At 44.1% G+C, this 22,189-nt stretch overlaps 1 protein-coding gene across 1 annotated transcript; it reads left to right on the top strand.

Moving 5' to 3' along the window:
- Window positions 1–1,727: 1,727 nt before the first annotated feature.
- LRRC66 (leucine rich repeat containing 66) lies at window positions 1,728–21,168 on the top strand. The gene is made up of 5 exons (XM_045834368.1): window positions 1,728–1,810; window positions 2,089–2,589; window positions 9,835–10,004; window positions 17,491–17,680; window positions 18,868–21,168. Exons 1-5 carry the CDS (start codon window positions 1,774–1,776, stop codon window positions 20,916–20,918), a joined length of 2,949 nt encoding a protein of 982 aa, XP_045690324.1. The 5' UTR covers window positions 1,728–1,773; the 3' UTR covers window positions 20,919–21,168.
- The last annotated feature ends 1,021 nt before the right edge of the window (window positions 21,169–22,189 follow it).

Genomic DNA, 22,189 nt, shown 5'->3' with positions numbered 1-22,189 from the left:
AAGTTCTGAGGGCTTCTTACCTAATACATGTAAGCTTATATGTAGCATATATCATTTTTCTTTAATAGCTTTTACTTTAGAACATAAGTTCATCATTACCTAGCTGTTTTGAACTCAAGTGTATTAGTTAATGTATAGATCTCTTCAGCTAAGAAAGAACCAGGTCAGTGAAAATCTTTAACTTATGTCCTCTTAAGAACAAGTATTTTTAACCACATTCTTTTCAATAATTCAATGAATTATTGTATTTTTGTCTCTGATATTGTTATGTTAACTTGGTGGTGTACAGTTGCATATAAAATGATTGCAGCTTTCAATTATAGAAATGATATCTTTCCAACAAGAAATTAATTCAGTTTCTGGTATTGCATAAGAGCCACACTATAAAAACAGTCACTTCTGCACACTCCAGGGCACTGTTGCAGTTCGTGGCTACGTGTACCTGAATTTAGATGCCCTTCAAAACATGGAGAACTGGCCTTGTGTGAAACCAAAGTTTAGAAGTTACATGGTCAATTTCATTCACTTCATTCATTCATCCAAACGTGATGGAAAATGTTTACATATCCGATAAATCACGTGGAAATCATGGTCCATACCTTCTAGGAGCTTACTATCTTTTGGGGAGTTTAAAACAGATACAAAACAAAGAAATAGAATGCAGGGTAATATTGATATTCTGTCAAACAGAATGTTACTAAAATGCCTAATGTTAGTGATGCGTTCCTCCATTCAGTAAATATCTACTGAAAGATTTCTGAAAAGACAAAATAGAGGCTAAAGCCAGGAAAAACAAACAAACAAAAAAACAGGTCTTCAGGCCATAACATTTGAGCGGACTGTGTAGGATGCGGGCTGAGGGGAGCAAAGGCCGTTGAGCTTGGAGCTGGAAACAGACTTGACAGCTGACTTCGGCGTGGGGCGCATGCGTACAGTGCCGAGCGCAGCCTCCTTGCGCAGCGGCTCACAGGCATTCACGTGCTCACAGGTCAGCTAGGTGATGCGAAGCCCTGAGGCCACCCGGGGAAGGCCCGTAGACTCCAGGCACTAAGGAGCCCGTTGAGGATTTTGGATGAGGGAATGAAATGAGGAAAACAGTATTATGGGGAAATAACCCTTTGGAATCTTGTAAGATGGGCCAGAAGAAGGAAAATCAAGAGGCTGTGGCAGGAGAAACCACCTAGTGATGAATTAAAATGGTATCATCAGAACAGTCGGGAAGGGACAATTTGTTGCAAACCTACACACTGAATAATGTGCTTCTTTGTACGCTCACTAGTTTTTTAATGGAATGTAGTCATTAAAACAAGTCATGAAAACTTACTTTTGAAAAAATCATTGTGTGATATTTAGCCATTGAGCTGTATTAATATTGTTTTAAAACTTTTAATTGCTTCTCAAAAATCTTTGGTGATGAAGGCACTTGCTGTTTCCGTATCTTATTACATCTTCATGGTTCTGAGGCAGAGCACCCTTCTGTAGTAATCCACTTTATTTATGTTGGGTATGTCTACATGATTTCCAAAGGATTTGGTAAGTCTCAGAGACAAAGCTTGTAGTTCTCCTAGTCATTAACAAGAAAACATAAAGAATCTCTTGTTTGAGTTGGACTTTCCACCCATACAGTTCCACCGTTCAGTGTAACTGGAGTCACTCACGTAATAAACTGTGTGGTTGATTACACTGTTTGTAGATAATAGACTCTGCACTCATGACCAGCAGGGAAGCAGAGATGTATTTAGTATTGGTAGGTTCCCCTCACTGCAAGGCAGAATGCAGCACCAATGGTCCTGGAGAAGCAGACACAGAGGTGAGGCCCGAGTGCGTATGTATTTTCTGAAAATCTGGGGGTGTCCTCTCTTTAGAATGGGACATAAACGTAATTTTATACTCCGGCTGTACCATTTTTGGTAGCTACACTTTAATGCCATTAGTTCTAAGAAATCTCTAAGAAATCTCTAAACATTCACTTAAATTGGCAATCAAGGCAAGGTAATTTTCCTCAATCTTACATTGAAAAGTAATTTTTCTGCTTATTTGCTGTTTTTACACAAGTTATAATAAGTCGATTCATTTTCCTTCCTCCAGGCATTATGAAAAACCTGTGTTTCAGAGTCCTTACCATGGCTGTAGGTCTTTATTTTACTGGAGCAATGGCAAACCCACCAAGAAAACACAGTATTGTTTTAAGTGCCGCGTGCCAGTGGGATGGATATCTCCTGACAAACTGTTCCTTCACGGGGAAGCACGATATTCCTGGTGACGCATCACAGACAGCAGCCACAGCGGGTGTGCGTTCCAGTTTCCTTAGGGTTCTCTTACAAACTCCCACGGACAAAGAAGGACAGAATATAAAACATCTGGACCTCAGTAACAATCTCATATCAACAATAACCTTGAGCTCCCTTGCACATTTACACACTTTGGAAATAGTAAACCTCAGCCACAATGCCATCCACTCCATCTCACTGGATCTACCCCATCCTAAGTCCTCGCGGGCGAAATGCCCCAGAAGCAGCTGGAGAAATGGGCTTCCATATCTAAAGTTGCTCATTCTTCAAGGAAATAAACTCAGTGACATTCCCAAGGGTAAGTACTAGGCCAGCAATGAGTACATGGAGAGTTAATGTTTTATGTCAGTGAGAATGCCATGTTCGCTTTCAGTTTTGAGGCAATAAATGAAAGTACAGCTGTTGGATCCAAGCAAATATAATAATCCAAGGAGTTTCTTCATGGCATTGGGAATTAAAAACTGTGGAATTTATAGTGAAAGCTATTTAAACTTCTCATTAATGTTATGTTGATTTGTCGAGAAACACTAGGAAGTATTTAAGGGCTAAATAATAATGCATAATTTTAAATTACCTACTTTGATTACCATTTATTTGTGACTAAATATAGAAAAGCACTGAGAAATAACTAGTTCAGATACTTTCAGTGTGTAAAACAATTTAAATCTATTGCCATATTTATAATTTTCTTTTAGAATATATTTTGCTTTTACTTATCCAGTTGTCCTCCAAGTATAGACTAGAAATATGCTAATATTATATATTACTACATAATCTTTCTTATTATCAAGTCAAAATCAGAATTCCTTATCCTGGTTTCTTACAGGATACTCTACATATCCTCTTGTTATAATAAATTTTCATCCATTCTGACATTTAATAACCTACATGTTGGAATTCCTTAACTAATCCACCAATGTTTTATTTAGAAAATGTATCAGATTCATCAGCCAGAGCTTCCTTTGCCCTTTTTATAGCCAGAGAGCTAGACGATTTTTTTTTCCTTGTTTGCTGTCCATCTTGGTTGTTATCTGCTAAGTGCCTACTTTATATAAGGTGCTACATGCTAAAAAAGAAAGTGTAAGGATATTGTTGTTTTTCTATCCCAATTATGCATATTTAGTCTTCCTCAGTTTTTACTTTTCATATTTTTTTAAATTTTTTGCTCTTTCTCCAATTTCTAGCCTTGTTTTAAGCATCACTTTGACATACATAGTAGCCCGAAGGGGTGCAGGAACCCCCCAGGCCCGTCCTCACATCAGCAGGACGGTCAGAACGGGGACGAGTCTTCTCTCCCTGATCTTTTCCGGAAAAGCGATGTGCAGTATTCTCAGTGTAAAGTGTAAACTAAGTACACTAATTTTACAATTGTTATTGTACTGTTCTTGTTATAAGAAGGAATACCTGTTATTTCTAGAACATTAAAATTTGAAGAAAAATTTTAAGGGAAAAATTAAAGTCCTTCATGTAACATATATTCTTTAAGTTTATTCTTTATGTCTATATATATATTATTTCAAATTGGATTATACTTTCTATATTTCATAACTCATATTTTTATATCACAGAATATTTTGAATACTTTTAATCTAAGCAATCTTATAAATAATATTTTAAATACTTTCTATATTATAACTCATTTAATCAAACAACATTTAGGTTATTTCCTTTTTGTTTGCTTTTTGTTCCTCCTTGATGAACATCATTATAGCTATACATATGCAAGCGATATAACTGTTTTTAACTAGTATGGTAGATGTGAATCTCAACCCACAGATTAAAGTGTACTAGAGAGATGCTCTTCCATTGTCTGTAACTCAACATAGTTTCTGATTCTGAACCCACATTCCACTAGGATCAGTTGGGGGTGGGGTGTAGGGTACTCATACTTAACATCAATCTTTCGTGAGCTTTCCTCTGCCTTTTCCCAGATTCGTACCACCGCTCTGGGATCTGACACCCTGACAAGGCATCAAAATGTGTGTGTCCATATGCATCCGTCTGTCCCTCACCCCCATTAGTCACAGAACATTTCTTTTCAGCCTTTTCAGTTGGAGAAAATCCTTCCCCCTTTTTGTCTCTTCAAAATCCTCTGTCTAGTTCTAGAGATTCCTTTCCTCTAAAAGTGTAGGCCTTTGGAAAACAAAAGCCAGAAAGACTGTGAACTCCTCTGCTTTGTGCCTTGTGATGTGCACCCGCCCCAGGACAGTTCGCACAGATGGAGCTTTCTGCGTGAATGGAGGGCAAGGGAAAGAGCGAGACAGAGAGGGTAAAAGATGAATACTTCAAATATGATCCCACCGCATGAGTAAATAGGAAAGTGCTGACTGTATCTCCTTAAGGCAGATGAAGTCCCCAGAGGTCATTAAAGGTTAGGGCAAATACAATTCTGTTTGGGGACCAAATATCCCTACCAAATGCAGGTACAGCCCCACCTCCCTTTTCTCAGTTAAACTTGGCATCCCAAAATATCAGGGAAAATGTTACACGTGCAAAGGAAAAAGAAAAGAAGTGAAATGACGAATTCGGTGTCTGAAATTCTATTAGAATCCTGGCGAATGAAACCGCAGAGAGATGGATGGAACAGATGGGCGACGGGCCAGCGTGTGCCCAGACTCTAACTGGACACAATGCGGAGTTCCTTTACCCACAGCATTTTGTGATAGGAATTATTTTCCCAAAAGCGACACACATTTCCAGTTTTTACTAAATTGAGTCCCTTCTGCCGTTCCCTCCCATTTTATGATTCAGTGGCTATGGCTGAATAACTCTGACTTTAAAATCCCACTTTGAAGGAAAAAGCAGGTGAGCGGGAGGGATTTCCTGGAATGAGTGGCGAGCTCGCTCCGACAGTTCCTTTGTTCCTTTCGACTCCTCCATTCTAAGCCCGTTTAAAGGCAGCACCTGGATGATGCGGATGCCCTCGTAGAACTGTGGTGAGGAATAAAGAAAAAGTGCATTTCAAGAACCTAATTTAACATAGTATTTGGCATGCTAAACAGTAGCTGTTAAAATATATGAAAATTCTTTGTAACCTTGTTGAGTAGTTTGCAAATATTAGTTATTATTACTCTGTGGTGCAAACTGAGACTAAGTTTATTCAGAAACAAGCACTACATCTATTTTTGTCGGAATCTCGAGCAGCTTTTAGAGTGTTACAGGACCACTGCAGTAGGTGGGACTCCTCGCCTGCTGTAGTTCACGTACCAGGCAACACTTGTGTTTGACTATGTATGTAGGTGCTTGCTCTTATCTAAAACAACTCAGAGATATCTCGGAAAGCAGCAACCAAGCAGCTGGCCTTGCAGCACACGTGTACTTTTATAAATTGTGTCCTGCATGCCTTAAAACGGTGACAGTTTATAGAGCCAACAAAAAGTTGCTTTTGCTCAGGAATGCCCACTTTTGTGAGGGCGAAATCACACTGACTAACCGGCTGTCAGCCCCCTGTCTTCAGGGTCAGCTGTGATGTCCCCAATCAGCTCCAGGCCCGGGAAGCACCCGGAGGAGGTGTCAACCAGTGCAATTTACAAGGCAGAAGCCAGCTGTGAATTTCAGCTTCATGATCACTCTCCCCTCTCCCATAGTTTTGGAGTAGTGTTAATCATGGAGAATCAGTTTTAAACATTTAAAACAGGGAGGTGGGTCTCCAGTTAAACTGTCCCACCTTCATCTAGCAGTATCGTCGGAGTGCCCGCAGGCTGCCTAGAAACCTTTCAGGCCTCATATCTTACTGGGATTCCAGTTAGGTTGACAGACCAGATGGGACAGCCTGGAATTAACCGACGTGCTAAACTTCAGAACCCAAGAGTTAAATGTGTTAGAAATAAGACAATATAATACCTGACTTTGAAATCGGTGGAGTGAAAAAAAAACAATCATGTATTGTGAAAACAAAAGTACAGGGTACTTTTCATCTGTAGGGAATTAGAGATTTTATCCTGATTGCTACTGGATAATGGAAATACGAATAACCAATGTTTTCAAAATCAGTTCAAGTTGTAAAGCAACAAAATGAATGAATGTGTATTATTAAGCAAGAGGGCAATGTCTTTAGCTAACCTCTATTGATTTAACCACATGAAGGGCTGGCCTTATCAATAAATATCTAGGGCCATTCCAAATTCTATTGCAATTCTTAATACTCTTTGAACTTAAAGCCATGACCCCTGAATATTACTGTTCTGTGCTCCCAGGTGTCATACTTGGGAGAACATTTAAGATTTTCAGAGTCCAAAGCAATATTTCTAAGGCAGTGTAATGTCTCTGCACACCTTCTGTGGCCTTTTTTCTAATAAACACTGAGATAATTTCTTGGAAGCAATAAAACTGCTTCTGGCCACTTAAATGCAAAGGCTAATCAAATTCCTGCCTCCTGTGGCCTATGTGGTCATCAGAAAGCAATTCAATAAATAGCTCCATCTCCCAAAAGGGCCTCCTTATTTCCTGCCCAACATTTGACTCTCTTAAAACACAGAATCTACCCTCTGATATCCAAGCTCCAACCAATGTGCTTCCTAACCTTTTTCTCTCACCTGAATACCCACCCCCTCAACATTGATTCACCATGCAACATTTTTTTAAAAACAAATTTTCCCCCACTCAGAATGGCAGCCAAGTATCATGGAAAAGTCCTCAAATTTTCTAACTCCCTCTTGAGAGACCCCAAACAATGAAAGTCATACCTCTGATACCCTTTGGACCAACAGGCTAACAGGGCATGTTATTTCTGTAACAGTGTTGTTTGTAACAGCGTTGTTTGTAACATGGTTGTTTGGCAGAAGCAAGAGAGCAGCCCCCATCACACGAGCACATTTCTCACCCTTGCTCATATCGTGTCTGCTAACATCTCACTGGCCAAAGCAAGTCACAGGGCCAAACTCAACGGGATGGGGAAGTATATTCTGCTCACAGTAAAGTGAATATTTGCTGAACAATAATCTAAACTGTTACACCTGGCTTCCACTGAGCTCAAATACTTGAAGATCAAAGTAATCAAAGATAGACTTCTGTTCCACCTGCAAGAAATGATTTTTAAGGGTGGAAACTGAGGCCTGAAGACCTCAGGTGGTACTTCCTGATTCCCATCAAAAGTCACAAACAGAGCTGGAGTAAAACAAGATCTTAAGCACCCTATTCGCTATATGATGCAAGTGTTGTAGAATCATTAAACAATCCCCAATATGTTTGGCAACTTTATGTATTCCATGGCCCAATACTATTCTCTTGGGCAGAGAGCCCTGCCCCCAGCCTCCTTTTCCCTTTTCTAAACTCAAGTTATCTTTCAGAGCCTTGACCTTCTTCTCCCTCTCCTTTTTCCTCTCCCTCTCCCTCCTCTCCTTCTCCTCCTCCCCTTCGTTTCCTCCTTTTTATGGTAAAAAAGGTGCATGGTTAAATGGGAATGAATGCCTAAGAGATCTGAGTTTCAATCCCAGCTCCACAGGTCTACCCACCATGATTTAGGGCAAGTCCTTAACTTGCTGCACCTCGGTTTTGCAATTTGCAAAATGGTAATAACCCCCATGGCTTTGTGAGGATTAAAAGGAGATGTTTGTGAGATGCTCAGAGCATAAAAAAAGCACACAATTAAATTGGGGTTTTAAAATAAGTTCTTTCTTCTACTCCAAAGCTAGATGTGGCCTCCCCTGCACTGAACTCCTGGGGTACAGATTCAATTCAATGAAGCACTGAGAAGGTGCAGGAGCTGTGCGTTCTCAGGCTGGCATGGGCCAGGCAGGTATCACAAAAATGTCAAGGAAATAATAGCTGCTCTCATATTGGTGTCTTGCATTGCATTTTTTTTCATAAACCCATATGTTTGCCTATTAAAGCACATAGGAACATTCTTCGCCCCTCAAGGAAATTTTTTTCCTGGGGGGAAATCCTGAAGTGCCTGAGACCAGCACTCAGCAATGGCTAATTTACCAACCAACACGGAAACACTTCCTACTATCATATGCCAACCAAATACCAGCCTTGGTTGTCTCCCATGCTTTAAAACCACGCCTGCTTCTTGGCCTGTCCTTTGTCTTCCTGCTTTTAACAGAGACGCGAGTGCACAGAAGCCATACTTCTTCTGTCCGCACACGCCCCGTCTGAAACAGGTGGGCTTCCCTCCGCTCCAGCCAAATGTTGCCCTGTGCCAGCTGGAACTTCCAATTTTTTTAGAGAAGCTACAAATGCAGTTTTTTCATATTGAATCTTATTGTCGGCTCAATAATTTTTAAATAGCCATGCAGGCCCAACACTGTGACCTCGGGCTAACTGGATGCAGTCTCTGTTCACAAAGACTGAACTTCCCTGAAGGGCCTGACCATCTGACGGAGAGGACGGCTGGATGGCAGGGGCATCGCTGCCTCGTATAATGAGTAACTTTCTCTAGATGCTATCACTCAACCAGACCAGGATTCTGCGCTATATTTGTCTTCAGCACCAAACACGTTGCTCATGATATTTTGATTGCATCGTTGTCCTAAGGATCGCAGACTTAGTCTGCACAGCTGAAATGAACATATGATAGCGTAGATGTACAACCATTCCAATTAAGTCATCGCCTTTCTGCATAATCAGTCTCACAGTAAGTACCTTGAGGACAGCAGGCAAGGAATAAACCCTTCTGGAATCGAACCAACTTGATCTGCTATGTAGCAGTTGGTTCAAGACACAGAAACATGTGAGAGCAAAGCAGAAGGCTATGTAAAAATGCAGGGCTTCCTCATGGGACTCAGATGGCAAATGAAAGTTGGAAGACTGCTGTGACTGGCACCTCGTTCCCCAGCTTTCTTTTTGGTGCCACATGGGCCTCCTGTTTCCTCCCTGGCATCGGGAAAAGACAAAAAGACAGAGACCACAACTCAATTAGATGATCTGGCCAGAACGCAAAATCTAGGTAGAACCAAACTACCTTTAAAAAAATACAAAAATGCCTAGAAAGTAGTTATAAATCAACAATGAGTGGATTGAAGAAAGGATATAGCTACAAAATAGAGCAAGAACATCTTAAAACTCAGACTTCATTCATATCAATAAGCCATCAAATAACTATTCCATTTTACCCACTGTTCCATCAAATAAATGTTTACTTACTCTTCAAAGTTAGATTTTTCAAATTGATGCTTTTATTATGAATAGAATTAACACATGTTCATTGAAAGAAAAAAATGGAAGGTATGTACAGCAAAAATAGTTTCCTTCCTTCTCCAACCCCTCGTCCCCCACCACCCTGTTCCTAAGTGTCAGTCCTGCCAACGGCTTAGCTCACTTCCCTCCAGGCCTCTTTCCCTGCTCACTCGGCATTCACCCTGCATGGGAGTTGTTCTCTCCACAGTTCAGCAACTTAACACTCTCCTCTTGTGCAGCCATGTGGCTCTACCCGGCATCTTTGACGACTGTGTAGTACTTTATAGTATTGACATGCCATGTTTTGTTGAACCTCTTCTCTCTTGAGAGCCCTTTAGGTTGTCTCTCATCTTTCACCTTAGCAAGCAATGCTGCAGTCAATACTCACCAGTTTATATTTTAATTTGCTATTTGATTTTAATAGGACTGTGGAAACTGAAGTCCTTGCAGAGTTTGGATCTGTCATTCAACAGGATATCGCAAGTTGGTGTGTCTGATTTTCACAACTGCCTGCCACTGGAGAACCTCTGTTTAAGGAGCAACAAGATATTCAGAATTCATCCAGAAGCCTTCAAGGACCTCAAAAAATTACAGGTTATAAAATCAGTTTTATAATATTTCAAATACGCAGACATGTGGGCAATTACCTTAGAAAAATATTTGAAGAGTTTCTTCATGTCTAGTAGTACTGACTCTTCACCAAAAAATGTTAAGTCTATTTTAAGATTCCCCTAAGTTCGCTGAAGTCCCTCTTGCCTTGAAAATCAGAGGTTTCCGTAACGGACATGAATTGTACTCAAACCTAACACTCAGCAGCAACCACTGGCACATTCTTTTCCTAAATCAAATTAAGCCCAACTCCAAGTCTCCACTTGCCAGTTGGCGAGAAACCACACCTTTGGCTGCAAGGGCAGGCTGAAGGCCTGAGGGCCGGCCCACCTGCAGTCTGGAGCACCTGCGGAGGCTCCTCTGCTCCACACGGGTGGGTGCTGACGTGCCCGCAACCCGGGGCTGCTTGGGCCTCTGAGAGCCAATGACCTTGTGGCTTCCACCCCCAACCTGGGCCTGGGTAACAGAAATGACCATGATAAAAGCTCCTTCTCCTACAGCACTTCCCACAAGCCACACACTGTCTCAAACACCAGCTCCCCTGGCGGCTCCAGGGCACCCTGGCAGCACAGAGCAGTTAACTTCATGAAGGTGTGTGGTGAGGTGAAGGCAGGGAACCCACCCCCAGGGCTCTGCTCTAGTTTTGGCGGCTTTGGCCCTTCTCCTCCAGGCGCGTTCCTCCACCCCCTTCCTTCTCCAGGGATGTTGCAAAGTCTCCCCTGCATGCCCCTCTAGAAACACCAGGGTGGCCTCCAGTGCAACACCTGGACGCCGGAACCTGCATCACATGCCCCCTTCTCCCCACGGGCCAGGGTCATCCCACAGAAACAGAATGTGAGTCACGTGGGCAGCGTTACACGTTCTAGTAACTAGATTTTAAAGTAAATGTAAGCAGATGAATTTCATTGTAGTAATTAATGTTAACCCCATGTACCCAAATATTACCTCTTAGACACATAATCAAGATAAAAATTATGGACTTCCGGCCAGGATGGAGGCGTAGGTAGACACACTGTGCCTCCTTGCACAACCAAAACAAAGGCAAACACAAATTTAAAAACAAAAAACAACCAGAACTGCCAGAAATCAAACTTTATGGAAGTCCGACAACCAAGGAGCTAAAGAAGACACATTCATCCAGACTGGTAGGAGGGGTGGAGATGGGCAGCCGGGGTGGAGAGGACTCTCAGCAAGGCTGCAGCTGGCGGACCAGGCAAGGCAGTGGCTAGAGGACTGGGTGGTCTTACATTCATGTGAAGATAAACAGGGAGGAACAATGGAGGACTGAAGCAGACCTCGCAACCCAGGGTTCCAGCTCAGGGAAATAAAGCCTCAAAACCTCTGACTGAAAACACCTGTTTCAAGCTTCAGGAGAAACTCCCAGCCTCACAGGAGACTTCACTGGAGAGACCCACAGGGTCCTAGAACGTAAACAAAACCACCCACCTGGGAATCAGCACCAGCAGGGCCAATTTGCTTGTGGGTAGTGGAGGAGGTGACTGAAAGCCAGTGAGAGCTGAGCAAGGGGCAGTGTTCCCTCTCTGACCCCTCCCCCACATACAGCACCACAACGCAGCAACATGGGTTGCCCTGACTAGTGAACCCCTGACTCCACCCCTTATAATGTAATAGGTGCACTGAGACAAAAAATATGACCCAAATGAAAGAACAGATCAAGGCTCCAGAAAAAATACAACTAAGCAATGAAGAGAGAGCCAACCTATTAGATGCACAGTTCAAAACACCAATAATCAGGATGCTCAAAGAAATGGTTGAATATGGTTGCAAAATAGAGGAAAAAGTGAAGGCTTTGAAAAGTGAAATAAAGCAAAATGCACAGGGAACTAACAGTGATGGGAAGGAAACCAGGACTCAAATCAATGGTTTGGAGCAGAAGGAAGAAAGAAACATTAAACCAGAACAGAATGAAGGAACAAGAATTTAGAAAAATGAGGAGAGGCTTAGGAACCTTCAGGACATCTTTAAACCTTCTAACATCTGAATCATAGGTGTGCTAGAAGGAGAAGAGGAAGAGCAAGAAATATAGAGCAAGATCAAGATTGAAAACTTATTTGAACAAATAATGAAGGAGAACTTTACCAATCTGGCAAAGGAAATAGACGTCTAGGAAGTCCAGGAAGCCCAGAGAGTCCCAAAGAAGTTGGACCCAAAGAAGCACACACCAAGGCACATCATAATTATATTACCCAAGATTAAAGATAAGGAAAGAATCTTGAAAGCAGCAAGAGAAAAAGAGACAGTTACCTACAAAGGAGTTCCCACAAGACTATCAGCTGATTTCTCAAAAGAAACCTTATAGGCAAGAAGGGGCTGGAAAGAAGTATTCAAAGTCATGTAAGGCAAAGACCTACATCCAAGATAACTCTATCCAGCAAAGCTGTCATTTAGAATGGCAGGGCAGAAGAAGAGCTTCCCAGACAGGAAAAAACTAAAGGAGTTCATCATCACCAAACCTTTATTATATGAAATGTTAAAGGGACTTATCTAAGAAAAAGAAGATAAAAAATATGTACAGTAAAATGACAACAAACTTACAACTATCAACAACCAAACCTAAAAATACAAAAACAAAAACAAAATGAGCAAACGACTAGAACAGGAACAGAACCACAGAAATGGAGATCACATGGAGGGTTATCAGTGGGGAGGAGGAGTGGGGAGAATGGGGTGGGGGTGAAAAGTTACAGGGAATAAGAAACATAAATTGCCTACAAAATAGGTGATGTTAAGAATAGTACAGGAAATGTAGAGCCGAAGAATTTATATGTACAACTCATGGACATGAACTAAGGGTGGGGGGAATGCTGGTGGGAGGGGGTGCAGGGTGGAGGGGAATGAAGGGGGGGAATGGGACAACCATAACAGCATAATCAATAAAATGTATTTTTTTAAAGATAAAAACTATGTTACATTCTCTCTTTCACACGAAGTCTTCAAACCTGGTATGTACTTTACACTTACCACTCATCCCAGTTTGGACTAGCCACACTTTCACGCTCCACAGCCACATGGGGCTCACAGCCGTCATATCCGACAGCATCAGCGCAGGCAGCGGGTGCTCGCCCAGTCTCAGGCAAAGGGATAGTCGAGCACAGCTGCAAGGTGACTTTCCAGCTCCCCGCACTCAACCAGAACAACCCCTAGCTCCTTCCTGGATCAAAAGGAGACACATAGAGCTGTGATGAGGCGGGTGGACTCTGGAGCTAGCTACCTGGGTTTAAACCTGGGCCCTGCCACTTGCCAGCCACACAATTGTGGGCAAGTTACCAAGTCCTCCCGTGCCTCAACTTTCTCATCTGTAAAATGGAGACAGCTCGGTTCCTTTCTCGTAGAGGTTTGTGACAAATGTTTTAATGCATATACAACGCTTCAAACAGTACTTGGAATATAGTAAGCTCTCATAAATGTAGAATGTATATAGGAATTCTAATGTGACCAGAGTACCCTGCTCTTTTCACATACAAATCTGATTGTGCATTTAAAATGTTTCTCAGCTTTCACAAGGGCCTTGCTGCTGCCTCTCCAACCAGCTGACCTTTTGCCTGGAAGAGCTAACTCTTACTAATTCTGTTTTTAAAATATTTTATTATTTATTTGTAGAGAGGGAAAGAGAGGAAGAAAGAGAGGGAGAGAAACATCAATGTGTGGTTGCCTCTCACACACCCCTACTGGGGACTGGGCCTGCAACCCAGGCATGTGCCCTGACTGGGAATTGAACCTGTGACTCTTTGGTTCATAGGCCAGCACTCAATCCACTGAGCCACACCAGCCAGGTAATTCTCCTGATGCCACTTCCTCAAGAAAACCTTTCCTAGCATCCCGATTGAATTAGTTGCCCTTCTATATATGCTTATAAAAAGATATGCTTTTTTTCACATTCCACTTATCTAACTGAAATTAAGTTTTAAGCGTGGTTAGTGGTTAATGCCTATACCCCCATAAACTTCCACTGGATGGTGAGCTCTTTAAGGACATACTCTGCATTTATTCTGTTTCCTAGTGCTTAGCATATGTCTAATGCATAGTACCTATTTTAACACACTTTCTGAAAAAAGGAATGAATGGATAGATGGTGATCATGGATAGGCGTGTTAACTACCTATTGCTGCATAACAAATTGTTACAGACTAAGTAGTCTAAAACCACATACATATATCATCTCACGATTTTCGGGGCTCAGGAATTCAGGCAAGGCTCAGCTGGGCCCACTGCCAAGGGCCTCTCAAGAGGCTTCAATCGAAGTGTTGGCCAGGGCTAGAGCCTCGCCTGAAGGCCCCGCTGGGAAGCATCTACTTCCAAGCTCATGTGGAAATGAAGGGGAAACCTTCATTCAGTGCCTTGTGGGCTGTTGACTGAGGGCTCAGCTGCCTACTGGCAGCCTAAGCCTGCCCTCAGTTCTGTGCCCCGTGGGCCTCTCCATGGCGCAGTTCACAGCACGGCAGCTTGCAGCAGAGCCCAAGGAGGGAGCCTGCTCATAGGAAGAACGTTACAGTTTCAAGTCATGTTAATCATTGAAATGATACCCCTTTGCTTCTGCCATAGTCTGACGGTTAGAACCAAGTCACAAGCTCTGCCTACACACAGGGGGAGGAGATTTTTCAAGGGCACGAATAACAGGAGGCAGGATCAACGGGGACTGACTTAGAATCTGCCAAATTATCAGAGCAGATGAGAAAGACTGCTTAGCTTGGCACTGCCTCCCAATTCGCCACAAACAGGTTGTCAGATTGCCCGGGGACTTCATTCAGTATATTGTGTACTGATTATAAGTACATTTGCATCTGTAATTGCCCTAAGTCTGTTTTATTTTCTATGCATTTGTATTGTGCTTTATAAGTCTTCTGCAGCTCACAGGTAATAGATGTTGCAGGCAATCTAAAAAAACAATCCCAAGAATGTTTTCAATCATCTGTAATTCTCGATTCACCTGAACTGCCCAGAATTATGCAATTTCTCCTTCTCTATTATTCTTTCTATATGTTTGGTAATAACTTAAAAACTGGTTTTGAAACAGGATGAACACATTTGGTACCAGAAAGCTGCATATTAAAATAGATATTTCCCTCCCTCAAGAGGTGTAGTTACTACTTACACAATACAATATATCTTCCCATGTCAGAATCTTCCTAGAAGCCACACAGAGTGTTCAAATCATGAATTCATCATCATGTTTAGATAGAATAAATTAAGTTTCACTGGCATTTCAAATTAGCATCCCTTTTCTTAATCTTATTCCCTCCTTCTTGGAGTCAGTGGTTTGTGTAGTGACTGACATGTGCGTCTCCCAAGCTTTCTGCCGCGTACACTCCTGCCAGGTGATGGCGGATGGCTCTTCTGTAGCCATATTGGACTCTTCTGTTTTAATCTTTTCTCAGGAATTATTTCCCTTGAATTATCGTATTAGTTTTCTGGCCTCTCTCCAGTTTTGCTTTCATGTCAATGATTTGTAATATCATAACTACTGGAATGGAAAAAAATGCAGACAGGCACTAACAAGAAAATAACTACCTGAAAAACATGAAAACGTTTCACTCTGCTATGGAGGAGGGGTACTCGAGAAAATCATTGGTCCTGCGCAAGGCCAGGCCAACACAAAGTTTTGGGGTTTTTTTTCTTCCCAATTCCAGTCTCCTACTTCCTACTTTTAGCAACCCTCCTTTGGAAGCTGAAACTGCCTGGTTACTCAGCACGGGAAAGGGCACCCTGACTACCTGCGTTCGGGGAGAACTCTGATTCTGCATGGACTGGTCTTGGTGACTGTGCTGTTGGATTGGTCATTTGGCTCAGCTCTTAGGAATTTATGTAACCCAATATAACAGTGCTGCTCCCTCCCCCCCCCCCCATGTTTATAAAACAATCAAACTATGCAAACTCAGCCTCTCTGGTTATCATCCCTAGCCCTCTGTTTATATTTCAGCAAGATTTTCACTATTTCTTTTACGATTTTCCCTTCTAATAGCCATCTTCTCCTTCCCAAACCCCAAGATCCCACTCTAGAGCCTCATGCTCCAGGCCTCCCGCACCCAGCCCCTCACTCCAGGGCAGCGGGAGCTCAGGCTCCAGGAGGGCGTGTTGTGGACGAGAGGGCACATGGAGAAGCCCACTCAGATTTCACTCCTGCCTTTTCTTTCCTTCATTACTCCCTCCACTATTTACAGAGCACCTGCCATGAGCCACGCCCTATTACTAGAGCTATGTGGGATACACCTTGCACTGTAGCCTAGTTTTCTCCTCTGTAAAAAGAAGAGAATGAGGAAATTTTTACAGATTTTATGTATTTATTTTAGAGCAAGGGAAAGAGAGGGAGAAAGAGAGAAAAACGTTGCTTGCCTCTTGTGTGTGCTCTGAATGGGGAATGAACCCACAGCCCAGGCACATGCCCTGACTGGGGTCTGAACCAGCGATCCTTCACTTTGCAGGACAATGCCCAACCAACTAAACCACACTGGTCTGGGTGGAAAACGAGGAATCTGTTGTGAGGTTTAGAGATAACGTATGGAAAGCACCCAGGAAGATGCCTGGCACACAGCTGTGCTCTGCAAACGGTAGCCGGAGTTGCACCCAGCTGTGCTCTCCCTGCTCCCTCATGCCCCCGCCATGCCCACCTTCAGTGGGTCCTTCTCTGTGAGTCCAGTGCTACCGAGTCCTCTTTGTTCCCTGGGCTCCCCTTCCTTTTTTATTAGACTGAAAAATTAGTCATCTTGGACATACTGAGTAGCGTGGATGCAGAGAAATGTACTACTGCCCTTGATGCAAAAGATCTCTCCTTGCTACTTCTGGCCAGCCACAGTTCTGTGTTGTATGTTCTCATTGTTCAGTATCTTCTGCCACTCTCTCTCTTTCTCTTTTTTTTTAATCCTCACCCAAGAATATGTTTATTGAGTTTAGTGAGAGAGAGACATTAATCCATTGCTTCCCATATGTGCCTGACCAGGGATCAAACCTGCAGCCCAGGCCTGTGCCCTGACCAGGAATCAAACCCCAAAACTTCTGGTACACAGGATGCCACTGCAACCAACTGAGCCATCTGGCCAGGGCTTTCTGCCTCATTCAAGATCGCCATGATTCTAGATATTTTAGACCCGGTATCTAATTCTAGACCTTGAAAAAAATGGGGAGTCTAGGTTTTATCAAGCAGTACCAATTACAACTCATAGGAAAGAAGGAAGGGAAAATGGTTGGGCATCTAATATAGGCACCATACTTAAAGCTTTTGGGTACATTTAATCCAGACAACAGCCTTGGCCGGTAGGCTGTAGAGAGTTAAGGACTTGCTGAGGCCCACAGAGCTGTCAGAGACAAAGCAGAGATTTAATCCCCGGAGCTCTGACTCTCCAGTCAATGCTAACATCTTATTGCCACCATAAAGACATAAGCAATATCTGTATCTCATTTATTGTCTCTACGTCTTTATTCATGGACTGTCCTAAACTTGTTTCTGCTCAAGCAGGTCCTAGACCTCAGCGGCAATGCCCTGACCGCCGTCCTGCCGATGATGGCCCTCGCTCTAGGACTTCCCCGTCTGGACGCTGACTTGGCAGATAACCGATGGCAGTGTGACGATAGCGTGGTGGCCTTCCAAAACTTCATTTCTGAATCCTGGAGGAGAAAGTGGGATGAAATTTGCAACAAGTCTATAGGTACCTCTTCTCTCTGAAAGGGTTCCAGCTGAATGGAACTAAAAAAAAAAAACTAAAAAAAAACGAAAAATGTGGTCTTATTTGAGACAATGAGGGCGAGAGCGGTGGCGACCCACAGCCCCGCGCAGCCTCGGGCTGCGTGTATCGCAGGACGGCCATTGGCACCTGACTGCTTCCTTCAGTTCCTGGGTGGTTTTCCTTATGTGGTCGAAGAAACCCAGGTCAACCACCTCAGGAACCACTGGATGTGGTCAAATTCAGAAATTTATAGAGAGAATTTTGCCCTGAAGACCCCCAAATGTCACATTTTTAATCCCAATTCATAATGAATAATCAAAGAAAGAAGTTTTAAAACTTGAAACATGATCACCTAGAATATTTGCTAACACTCTAAAAATACAATCCTATACAGAAACAAAAAACACATATTTCAAAAAGTATATATATATACTTTTGGCTTGTTCCCTGCCACTCTCTCAAAGTTGAACATTCTGGAAAGTTTTTTCCACTGTTATCTTGGCTTCATCTCTGACTCCTAACTGGAAGGTGGGGGAGAAAGTCATATTTTTTTTAATGAGCCCTGGACTCTCTCTGTTCAGGACTGACATTAGAGTAGAAGCTCGGCCACAATACCAGGTGTGGAAGAAATACACGAAGACCAGAGAGCTGTCTTCGGGTTGTTGGCCACACTGGTTTCTTTCCTCTCTAGAGATCACACCTGGCCTTCCGAGTGTGAAGGGCAGAATGTCAGGAGGCAGCAGAGAACCCTGGGTATCTTTGCTGTTACCAGCCCCAGGGAATGGTGAGGAAATGCTGAGGCGGATTTTGCAGAGCGCTGATGGGGTGTTCTCACAAAGGTGCAGTGAGTTAGGGTATGGAAAAAGGAGAGGCAATGAGGCTATGCCTCCAGTCTGGCTTCTCTCCTCCCGTGGGTAGCCATCTCGGTCAGGAAGCCTAAGAAACACACACCTCCAGGGCCAATGAGCAGCAGACGTGAGCCTGGCGGGCACATGTAAATGTGCACAAGGCCACAGGCGTTCGGCCAGCACCAGACCATCAATCCGTCACTAAAGCTGCTTCTCATTATGTCACATGTACTTTAAAGACAGCTAGATAAAGAGGGGGACTGACAGAGCTTTTGAAACCACTGGGCTCTCATCTCAATGTGTTTTACCCCCCACTTTCAGGGAACGAGGAGGCATCCTGGCAGACTCCCAAACGCAGAGTTTCCAGGGAGATCCAGCTTCCTCACACTAATCTGAATCACACGAAAAGCCTCATAAGGAACAAAGTGGTGAGGCCCCAGGAAGGAACGTACGGGCGCTTTTCCACCCTGGGGAAGAAGGACCACGCAGGCTCTGATACCCCTGAGCAGCGGAGACGGCCCCCAAGATGGGTGAGGAGCACACAGGACGTGCAAGTGGCCAGTGGGGAGGAAGCCGCCTCCCAGGACCTCGTGCTGGCCATCTGCTTAGCTGTGTTCATCACATTCTTCGTGGCTTTCTGCCTGGGGGCTTTCGCAAGGCCTTATATTGACAGACTGTGGCAACAGAGACGCAGAAAGAAACAACCGACTTCAGACCACGCATATTACAACGAGGGCTACAGCGACATAGAAGGTGCTGGGAACATCCAGCGTCCAAGGGTGGATCTGCTCCGTGCTTGGGGTCTAAACCTCCATGAGAACCAACACCCTTTCTCAGGGATGGAGGCCTGCCCACAGTCTGCCGTCATTCCTGATAGAGGCCTGGGAATGAGCAGAAAGGAGCCCGGCAGCAGGCAGAGCAGGGAACAAGGCAGGGCTGACACTGGGGCGGAAAGGCGGAAGGATACTACGCTTCCAAATGGCAGTGCAGCCTTTTCTGTTGGCCGTGGACCGCCAAATGCTGCCAGCAACGCACCCATTTCAGCAGAACAGGACTACCTCTGCAGGAGAGGTATTCTTGGAGAAATCGATTATGAAACTGAGGCCCCGGAATATTCTCTCAGTCAGTATTCACTGGGGGTCCCTGTGACAGCTGGCAGATCACGAACTGGCTCTGGCTCAGTCCATAAGGGTGGGAGTGAGTTACACCCGCCGCTGTGGAGAGACACGACAGCCGCTCTCTCTAAAACACGGACACATGCAAAAGCACAGAGGACTGGAGAGAATGAGGAGAGAGGGAGCACCGAAGGGTTGCCTTCGGAGTCTTCTAAGGACATGCCAGCGAGCACTTCCGTTAGTCTGCTGAACCCACAGGAGCAGCGACTCAAAGGAGCCAGTGCTGAGGGAGAACACTTCACCTACTACTGTCCAGCCACACTCAGTGACCTAGCGGATACGGACCCGTCCCCACCGGGCTCTCCTCCAAGGTGGGGCGATGACCCGCCTACCACTCCTGCTAACCAGGCACCAGTGCAGAAACCCGCCCCTTGGGACACACAGCACGAGCTGGACGTCAACTACGACTCTGATTCTGATGAAGGGTCTTTGTTTACTCTAAGTTCGACAAGTTCAGAAGATGGAAGAAATGCGTCTGAAGAACAGGCAGATGGCGAGGAGAGTCGCAGAACCAGCGAGGTCCTGGGGGATGAGGACTCAGGGGTGAGGAAGGACAACGTGACACCATTCGAGAGTCTTGAGGACGACATCACCTTCCAGAAGAGTCAGGAGAAACATGATAATCAGGAGGATCTTTCCGAAAAACTTCTCACTTCTGGCTCAGACTCTGGTCTGTATGAGAGTCATCAGGAAAGTGCCACCAACGCCAACAAATTTGAGAACCCGTCGACCTTGCCCGGGTCACTGGGCAACCATCCTTCCAGGGATGAGATCCCAGACACGTTCGTTTCCGATTATGTCTCAGCTCTCCAGTCTGAAGCAGTAGAATGGCAGTGCTCACTTACAGACCTAGAATTTTCCAACGTGGACACTTTACCACAAACACCACCACGTCCTGCTGAAGTTTCCTCGGATCCCGATAAGATTGCCTGTCGTGAAAGAGACTCGGACAGTTGTACACAGGAACATTTCACGGAGGGAACAGACACAAATCCGAACAATGTTCCCTTCCAGATCCCTGCAGGGGAACACTTACGACCCTCCCAGCACGATTCTGAAGACAGTAGCATGCATTCCGACCCACTGGATACTGACCCAAATGAGAACCATGATTCCAGAGAGATTATAAACCAAACACAATTGTTACCTTTCTGTGGTGATGAGCTAGCTCTTCAGTATGAAAGAGGAGGGGAATAATTTGAAAAGGGTTCCAAGATCCAGGCACCATTATTTCAAGAGCTTCCAAATAAAACCCGTTCACTAAGAACTCAGAAGCCCTTCAACGATGAAGATTGGGGTAAATATTCAGAGGAGAATCGGTTGCAATTAAAAAAAAGATAATTCTGCCCTGGATGGTGTGGCTCAGTGGATTGAGCACTGGCTTGCAAACCAAAGGGTCACCAGTTTGATTCCCAGTCAGGGCATATGCCTGGGTTGCAGACCAGGTCGCCAGTTGGGGGTGTGTGAGAGGCAACCACACACTGATGTTTTGCTCTCTCTTCCTCCCTCCCTCCCCCTCTCTTTAAAAATAACTAAAAACTTTTTAAAAAATAAAAAAAGATCATTCTAACTTCTAGACTCAAATGCAGACCCAGAGCAGCTCCCAATGGGGGCTGACTGTGGAGGTGAGAACCAGCTCTGCTATGACAAAGACAAGGACATTCAACTTGAAAATAAGAGGGAATGCAAGTAACATTTTCTGTACAAAGTGAAGCCCTTAGGTGGAATGGCTGAACAGATTTTAACAAGTTCTGCAGAGAACAGCACAGCTTTTGGGCGGTTGATCATGAAACTACAAAACTGGAGGGATTAAAAGAACTTCCAAATGTTGTTAATAAGTTGTATTAAAAGTTGGGCCATTTTATAGAACAAAGTATAAATTAAAAATCAGTTTTCATCCTCGCTGGTGTGGCTCGGTTGGTTGTGTGTCATCCCACAAACCCATAGGTCACCAGTTCGATTCCTGGTCAGGGCACACACCTGGGTTGTGGGCCTGGTCCCTGGTACACAAGAGGCAACAGCCGATCAATGTTTCTCTCACACATCAATGTTTCTCTCCCTCTCTTTCTCCCTACCTTCTCCTCTCTCTAAAAATAAATTTTAAAAATCTTTTAAAAATATATTTAAAAATCAGTTTTCAAAAAGAGAAGTGGTGCTTTTGTGTAAAAGAAAAAGGGACTCCACCATTATCCTTGCTTATCCCTCCCTTGGCCTTACTGGCCAGTCAGGGCTCTCATGAGCTGTGTTCTTCCGTTTATCGCCCAGGTTCTCTGATGCTTTCTCCTTGTCTTTCCTGGCGCTCCTCCTCTGCTTGTTCTCTCACAGAGCATTCCTCGGGGTCTGTTCTCAGGCTTTGTCTCCCCTCCGCCCCGTCCTTGGGCCGCACTGCCTCATGGCCTGCTCTGCACAGACATCGGCCAGATCTGCATACTGAGGCCCCACCTCCCCCCATGTCCCAACTCACATTC

Source organism: Phyllostomus hastatus, unplaced genomic scaffold (genome assembly GCF_019186645.2).
Source record: "Phyllostomus hastatus isolate PE091 unplaced genomic scaffold, TTU_PhHast_1.1 phas_contig_196, whole genome shotgun sequence".
NCBI lineage: Eukaryota > Metazoa > Chordata > Mammalia > Chiroptera > Phyllostomidae > Phyllostomus > Phyllostomus hastatus.
Note: the sequence above shows the minus strand (reverse complement) of the source record. Positions and strands in the feature narration are given on the sequence as shown.